The sequence below is a fragment of the Diabrotica undecimpunctata genome, chromosome 9, assembly GCF_040954645.1.
Source record: "Diabrotica undecimpunctata isolate CICGRU chromosome 9, icDiaUnde3, whole genome shotgun sequence".
NCBI lineage: Eukaryota > Metazoa > Arthropoda > Insecta > Coleoptera > Chrysomelidae > Diabrotica > Diabrotica undecimpunctata.
Genome location: NC_092811.1, coordinates 38,222,305 through 38,230,785, shown reverse-complemented (window position 1 = coordinate 38,230,785; position 8,481 = coordinate 38,222,305). Strand labels below are relative to the sequence as shown.

The 8,481-nt window shown below is 33.0% G+C and overlaps 1 protein-coding gene across 1 annotated transcript; it reads right to left on the bottom strand.

The window, feature by feature from the left end:
* Positions 1 to 6,219: 6,219 nt before the first annotated feature.
* LOC140449871 (uncharacterized) lies at positions 6,220 to 8,204 on the bottom strand. Its single transcript, XM_072543257.1, has 5 exons — positions 7,461 to 8,204; positions 7,151 to 7,371; positions 6,851 to 6,940; positions 6,707 to 6,796; positions 6,220 to 6,521 (listed from the first exon to the last, which is right to left on the bottom strand). The coding sequence occupies exons 1-5, from the start codon at positions 7,718 to 7,720 to the stop codon at positions 6,229 to 6,231; spliced, it is 954 nt and encodes a 317-aa protein (XP_072399358.1). The 5' UTR covers positions 7,721 to 8,204; the 3' UTR covers positions 6,220 to 6,228.
* Positions 8,205 to 8,481: the final 277 nt, after the last annotated feature.

The following is an 8,481-nucleotide window of genomic DNA, read 5'->3' as shown; positions in this document are numbered from 1 at the left end:
CCCCAATGAAGACCATGGTGTCTACGAAATACCTTGTTCCAGTTGCCCACGTTCATACATAGGACAGACAAACCGACGAATCGATAACCGTATTTACGAACATTCTCTATCAGTAAAACATTGTGGCCACAAAATAGATTTCGATAAAGCAAAAACCATCGCTCCCGTCCGCTCCTTTTAATCTAGAATTATTCGTGAAGCCATCGAAATTGAAAAACAGCCCAACAGCTTAAATACGCGCAATGACGCTAAACGACTTCCGGCAACATGGCGACCGCTAGTTCAGCGACCCCCACCCCAAGCGACACCGCTCAGGCCACGTCAGCGCATACCGTTTCTGCGCGTACTGATGGTATAAAAGCAGCAGCACAGGGTAAGACCAGTCGTCGCTCGACACTGAGGAGTAGGCAGATTGAGACTTCAGTGGCGTTTGACGGTTCTTGTATTTATACAGAACACGATACTGGTACGTCACGAGTGAGGGGAGTAGGTAGATTAAGACTCCAAACTCGAACGATCTTGATCTATGCATCTTGAAAATGGCTCCAAAATGGGTGCCAAAAACATCATCATCATCAGTCAATCTTCGCTTATCTACTGCTGGACATAGATCTCCCTCATAATTTTCCATCTATTTCGATCTTGTGCCTCTTGCATCCAATTCCTATGACAACGTTTTAGATCGTCAGTCCAACGTGTTGGTGGACGACCTCTGCTTCGGTAGGCATCATCTCTTGGTCTCCATTCCAGTATCCGCTTTGTCCATTTATTATCTGTCATTCGAGCCACGTAACCTGCCCAGTTCCATTTCAGTGTTCTCTACTGCATCAGCCACTCCTGTTCTTTGTCGTAGCTGGCGATTTGGGATCTTGTCTCGTAGTGAAACGCCCAACATAGCACGCTCCATCGCCCTTTGACACACACGGATCTTTTGAACTGTTCTCTTTGTCATGGTCAACGTTTCCGCACCGTAAGTTAACATTATAAGCGTTAAGGCATATTGGTATATCAGACGATTTGAAAATATGGTTCAGCTTGCCGAAGGCTGCCCAAGTCAGTCTTATACGACGGAGAAGCTCAACGGTTTGGTTAACTTTTCCTACGCGAATCTCATGACCTAGGTATTTATAGGCCATTACCTGACCTATGGATCTTGTTCCTACGCATATATCTTCGCTGACTACAAGATTTGTCATCATCTGGGTTTTAGATATATTTATTTTCAATCCCCCTTCTGGCGAGGAAAGGTAGAGCTGATTTAAAAGTTCTTTGGCCTCATCTATCCTATCAGCTATTAGTACAATATCATCTGCAAACCTTAGATGGCTAAACTTTTCTCCGTTTATGTTTATGCCCTTGTCGGTCAGTTTTGCCCTTTTTGGGTACGCTAGGTACAACGCGGTTCTTCCCGAGAACTTAGTGATTTTCATTTATTCTATGTAAATTTAATGTTTTGTATTTTGGAACGATTTTCGAAGTGAAAATTGAAACGTCAATAAACTTAAATCAATTTTAAACTTAAATTGAGGCTTATTCCCAACTAAAATAGTAATGGAATTTTGAAGTAGATATTTTACTTAAGACATAAATTCTTAATAATAAATCATGCCGAATTACAACTAAATGCAAAAATTTAAATACTTTTAGATTTTTAATTATTGATTTAGCACCCTATTTTATTTCCGCGCCTTTGGTGGGATCTCCAATTAAGTTCTTAGGTCTTATTAAATATTCTTTAGCTCTTGTTTTAGAGGTCTAAAATCATTTATACGACTTTCCCACCTTGTTTCGCTTAACGGATTTAAAGTTGGGCCTTTCATGTGCTCTTTTAGTAAATTCCATCGCTATGGGGACGTAGAAAAATAATTATAAACCATTTTTACCATATAAAAAAACCAGAAATTTCACTGCTAGACTTGGCAGCGTCATTAACGACCAAGTTTAATATATGAGCAGCACAGGGCACACTCTAGATGCCTAGAATTAACTGATGCCCTGACTCCGTATATCTTTATTTCCGAGCTGCAGACTAGGTAATAGCTTATCTAATAGAAAATTGCACAGGACTTTTCCAGTGATATTAATTACTGGAAAAAATTATAAAATATCTACCTTACCATCAGGAGTTTGAAAACACCTAACTCCTAGTTAACTGATATCAGCCGTTGGACTCTAATGTCCTTTTTCGAACGGGGTCTTGTATATTCCCTCAAGTTAAATCCTATAACATCGACCGCGATTCACCACATTTTTAAAATTCAATATGTCATCATGTAATCTAAAAGTTAATATAACTAAATTTGTGTCTAGTTTCAACATGTTACAATGATGATGGTTTGACAGGACCGAAAACGCTTTGAAAAAACTTAAGCCTTTCGGATAATTTTTAAATAAATATATACCATTAAACAAAAGAAATTTTTACTTTTTCGTAATTTTTTTAAACTACGTGTAATGTCGTGGAAATAATACTCTAATTATGGTAAATACTTTTATTACTGAGAAAATACCCGTTAAAAGGGTAAACACACATTAGAGAGATATTGCAGAGTCAATTTTGCACTTGCTGTATTATAGCACGCGTTATTTTGATAGTAGAGCATGCGCGGATATGATATTTGGCTTACGCTGCGTTACGGCCTGCCGTTATTAGGGGAGCCGTTAGGCTGTGCGGAATTCGTTGCGCTATTTTTATTTTCTTTCTCAGGTTATGTATGTTATTTGTCTTTCATCTAAATCAAGTTTATTAGTAATAATTTTCTAAAATGAGTACATCAGACAGTAACATAATGTAACAGTATAATAATTAATAATTTGAGATAATGATTGAGGTGACAAATTGAATAAAAACTGAAGATCTTTAAGCCTGCTGGGATATGCAAGCCTTCTCATCACTCAAGTAATGTAGAATGTAAATGCATTTACCACTAACAGAGTTTGTAGTATTGGTACAAATAAAATCTGGTAGGCGTAAAGCTCTTGCAAATGTAGGAATATCTTGTCTGCTAAACCTAAAATTTATTTTTACATCTGCTTGCAACATGTTTTCTAAATTAAATTCTTGATTTTGTGGATGTAATACATGTTCTCCCACAATGTTATTTAAAATGATGAACTCTACATTATCATCATGAGCATTTGCTAAAATAAGAGCTTCTAAATCATGATCCATTTTCAATATTTTGTGAAAAAATGAAAAGAAAATATAAACAACGTAAATAACGCAACAAAGTATGCATAAGCTCAAGCAAATATCTCTATTTGTGATGTGTCAGCCGTATGTCAAAACTGTCGAAACAGCGCGGTGTAAATAGTGCAACGCAGGCACCGTTAACTTTGCAATAGAGAGATATCGCAAGTGCATTTTTAGAGAGTTTTTAGGCCCTCTACTTTTTGATGTACGTTAAACGTAAAACGTTATACTTGTCATGCGCATTGAATAATAAATAAGGGATAACGTTTTTACTTAAAATAGTTTTTGAATCCTTTCAGCTTTCAGAAAGATATGACAGATTATCGTTAATTGACATTTGATGAACGTAACCTATAAAACGGCAGTTATTATATTCTTTGGTTAAAATAATAAAATAAAATAAATAAAAATAAAGTATTTACCACTTTATACTCTATAACCTATTTTATTTGAATTATTTTCTATAATGGAAGAAAATATTGAAAATGTATTAAGACGACGAAGACACGGAGAAGCAATAGATCACAATTTGATAAGAGGCTTAATTCTGCATAATATTTTTGATCCTGTAATACCTGTTGCACCAAGACCACATTTTGTGTTGGAAACAATTGAAGAGAAAGATGCTGAACTAAATTTTCGATTTAAGAAAAAGGATATTCCTCAACTAGCTCAGTATTTACGTGTTCCAAATCATTTTAGAACCAAATCTGGCCATGCAGTAACAGGTAAATAATAGCCATAGCTTGTATGAATTTTTTTTTAGTTTGAGAAACATTTTAACAGTAATTTTATTATTTTAGGAATTGAAGGTATTTGTATATTTCTCCGTAGGTTAGCATATCCTAATCGATTATGCGATTTGGAGTATGTTTTCCAAAGATCCCCAGCAGCTTTGTCGGAAATATGCAATTTTGTTTGTAAACATATATATGACAATTTTGTATATGTTTTAGAAGACTTAAATAGACTGAATTGGTTAAGTCGAGACCGTTTGCAACAATATGCGCAGGTAAATTAAATTTTATTAAATGTAAAAAGTCTTTCAAAATGAGATTTGATTAAATAACTATAAATGAATGGGAAAATATGTATTTTTCTTACCCATAAAAGTAAATCTTTTACCTTCATATTAAATATTATTTTTATAGTGCTTTTTTTCTATAACAGTTTCATTTATATTGTAGGCAGTGGCCAATAAGGGAGGAGCTGTACAGAATTGTTGGGGATTCATAGATGGCACTGCAAGACCCATATGCCGACCTGTAACAGATCAGGAAGCATATTATTCAGGTCACAAACATTTTCATTGTGTAAAATACCAAGCTGTTGTGTGTCCAGATGGCATAACAGTCAGTTTGCATGGAGCTTTTATGGGTAGAAGACACGATGCTGGAATACTTCGGGAATCAGGATTTTACAATCAGTTGGAAGAAAAGACACGATTTCCTGATGGCAGTACTTTTGTTCTGTATGGAGACCAGGCTTATGGTGTTCGGGAACTATTATTGTGTCCTTATCCAGGACAAGGTGTCAATGAATTACAACAAAACTTTAATTCCTCAATGTCCACTGTAAGGCAAGCAGTTGAGTGGAGTTTTCAGAAAGTTATTGCAGAATTTGCATTTCTGGACTTCAAAAAAAACCAGAAACTACTATTGCAAGATATTGAATTAATGTATAAAACTGCAACAATATTGACAAACTGCCATACTTGCTTATATGGTAGTCAGTCTGGTCAGTTTTTTAATATACAATCACCCACTTTGGAACAATATTTAGAACCAATGAATGATGACTAGTTCAAGTAGTGGAGAAACATAAACGACCATAAATAAATAATAATAATAATAATAATAAAGGTCTTTATTTTTCCTTCAACTTCATACAATACACAAAATATATAATTTATATATGCATAAAATACAATAAGAAAGAAAAAATGCCGAAGATCAGTTGGTGCTGATTTCAAGAAATCAGTACCTCTGCTTTTCATCTTAAGCAAGAGAGAAAAAAATATACTATATTTTTTTGCATGTTATGTAACAATCAATTAAAAACCATAACCAATAGAAACATTTAACATTTAAATATTGTCCAAAAACTATCACACAGTTTATACATACTTCATAACAGGTCATCATTATCATCATCAGTAGCTCAACAACCCTTTCTGGACTCTGGCTAGTTCTAGGATTTTCCACCATTCTGTTGTGTTCCTTGCTTTGTTTTTCCAGTTGGTAATCTGAAGTGTTTTCATATCTTGTTCCATGTATCTAAGTTTGGGTCTTCCCTTTGACCTTTTCTCTACTGGTGTTTGCCTCATTATATGTTTTGATGTTTCAGTCTCCAACATCCGTTCAACATGGCCTATCCAGCGCAAACATCCAATAATTTTTCATTCAATAGTACCTAATAGGTTCTCATTTCTTTTCGACAGTGTCCATGTTTTTAATCCATATATAAGGACCAGTTTTATCAGGGTTTTGTGTATTTTGCACTTGGTTTTTCTTGTGATGTTAGATCTTACATGTTTAATTAGTTCATTATGTTTTATTAGCGATATGTATTCTTCTCTTAACTTCTTCACTGACACTGTTATCTACGGTAACTAGTGAACCTAGATATGTAAAATTTTTCACACTTTCGATGTTATAGTCTCCTATTGTCAGATTTTGTAGGTTTCTTTGGCCTGTTGATTTGCTGGCCTTCATGTATTTGGTTTTTATTTCATTAATGTTTAGGCCACTGTTTTGTGCCACTCTTTCTATAGCATTAAACGCTTCTATCATCTCTCTTTCGCTTCTAGCTATAATATTAACATATCTGCAAATGCCAATATTTGTACTCTTTTGTTATTATTGTTCTTCTGGTGTTAACTTTTGACTCTCTAATTATTTTCTCTAATGTGATGTTGAATGAAATGAATGAATGAAATGAAAACCATGAACACCAGAACATTATTATATAATAATGTAATTATGTTTTAATGAAATAACCTGTGTAAATGTTTTATAATAAAAAACAAATTTCATTTAAGAAGACAATTTATTTATTAAAATATTTATAAGCTTTTCCTGCCTTTCTATTATTTGAGTTAATGATTTTCTATTCTCAATTTCATAATTTAATTTTTTTTCTTCTAGTTCCAATTTTTTTTGCACTTCAAATTCGGCTAACTTACATTTTCTTTCCTCTAATAATAATTTTTGTCTTTCTATATCTAATTCGTTTTTTTTTAACTCGAATTGTTTTTCGTCATACTGGTGTAAATATTCTAACCCTTGCTTTTGGCTGTTTATTTTCCTCTTTCTCGATCTTATGGGACCTAAAAAAAATAGTCGGTAAGGTAAAAAAATTACTCATAATCTTAAAAATAAGTGTAGTAGCTCTGAATCATCCAACCCATTTTACATAAAACTTTTAAATTTAAATAAAAATGTATCTCTACATTCTACTAATCAAGGTTTTTATAAATCATCTAAATTTCTAAGGAAACATCAATTTACTCACCTGCTATTTTAGAAATTTGTGAGGGACCAGGCAATTCTTTCATATCTTTCTTTTTTGGAGTTTCATTTTGTTGTAATGTATCAGCTGTATCTAGAATATATGCATATTGTATTTGTTTGACCATAATTATAATTTATAACTTACATGTGTTCTCTTCCATGGTGATACATTCCAAATTAATTTCCTCTGTCTCTACATCAGATACAATTGTTTCTTCTATACTTTTTGTTATGTCTAAATATAAAAATAAAAATGATTAACTGTTTAGTTGAATAATACATTTTATTTATTTGTCATACAATTTACAATAACTGGATACATTCAGGGAATATCAGCTGTTTTTATTAACACTTCTTGTATCTGTGACACCAGTTGACATCCGCTAAATGCACTCATTATGTTTGCAAATACTCTAATGTATAGAATAAATATTACTATACTTACTACCATAATCATGATCAATTGCATCAAGTATGCAATCTTCTTGTTTGTATGAATTTGGACTTTGTAACAACGTCCATTTGTTTCGTGCTTCCACACCTTTTTGTTTTTCCAAATTTTGTGGTTTAAATTTTTTAATTTTTGAGGCTTTTGATTCTTCCATAAGATCAAATATGTTGTGACATAAAAGATCTTTTTCTGTTTCTGTGACTTCTATGCCAGATCTATAATTAAAATAAATGCAAAATGAATGTTATTTATGGATTAATTTTAGCACTTCATTCATTCCCCAAATTCATAAAATACTACTTACTTGTCACGTAAAATTTTATATTCTTGAAGCCACGATTTAATTAAACGTTCCAAATGGTCTTTCAGTGTTCTTATACTAAATTGCTTGCCAGTAACACTAAACAAATTTTCTTGGATCACATTCCACCCAGTTTGATCGACAAAGGGGTTATGTCCAAGAACTTCTCTTAAAAGAGTTAAATCGTCGTGATCCGAAAATCTTTGTCTTTTCTTTAAAATATTTATATTCGGATATAATGTGCTTTTTTTTTCACACTCCATTATTAAAAAATCTGAATACTTCACCAAAGACAACAAACAACTTTAAAAACAAAACAATAACGACACGAGGTATGCACGAGGTTTAACCACGGAACAAGTTTAACAACACAATTTAATCAAGTGTCTTATTCTAACAGGGTTGCCAAGCAGGTTATATTATCTGTTTATTAACTATAATCCTTTTTAAGAAAAACAAAAATTTTGATTAGAATTTTAAACATCATTACTATAATTTTTATTCTAGTTATCTTTGGTTCTGCTCATCTGACTTTTTTTTGTTTTTTATGACTTAGATATCTGGCATTTGACAACATTACAAACACGTAATCCCTTAATAACGTTAACCTTATCTTTACCTAAATAAGGGAATACCTTATCCGCTAATAAAGTAATCCGTTATTTTTCTGTTAATGCGCATGAGCAGAATAACGTATAACGTTTAACGTTACTGAAATAAGGGGCTTAAAAACTCTCTTTTATCGTTACGCTAATAGCGGAATACGCTATTTTGACATGTACGCAAGCGCATAGTGAATGTTACGTTAATAACGGATAAGGGCTTCCGCTATTTGGGTCGAAATAAGGGGTGGTAATTACGTTAAACGATAATTTGACATTTCGCATAAAACATAAAAATATTTGATAGAATACAAATTTAGAAACTAAAAACTGTGACTGTGGATCAAGTGGATGATCTTGTTTGGCAATCTAACCTTATCTATGTTGTTTGGTTTGTTTTGAGAAACACGTGTGTTCTTATT

What these genes read in the sequence shown, in the direction of transcription:
- LOC140449871 (XM_072543257.1), bottom strand. Translation starts at nt 7,720, where the DNA reads ATGGAGTGTGAAAAAAAAAGCACATTATATCCGAATATAAATATTTTA. An exon ending in TATAAAATTTTACGTGACAA is followed by an intron (nt 7,372 to 7,460) that starts GTAAGTAGTATT and finishes TTTTAATTATAG; the next exon opens with ATCTGGCATAGAAGTCACAG. An exon ending in CACCATGGAAGAGAACACAT is followed by an intron (nt 6,797 to 6,850) that starts GTAAGTTATAAA and finishes CATATATTCTAG; the next exon opens with ATACAGCTGATACATTACAA.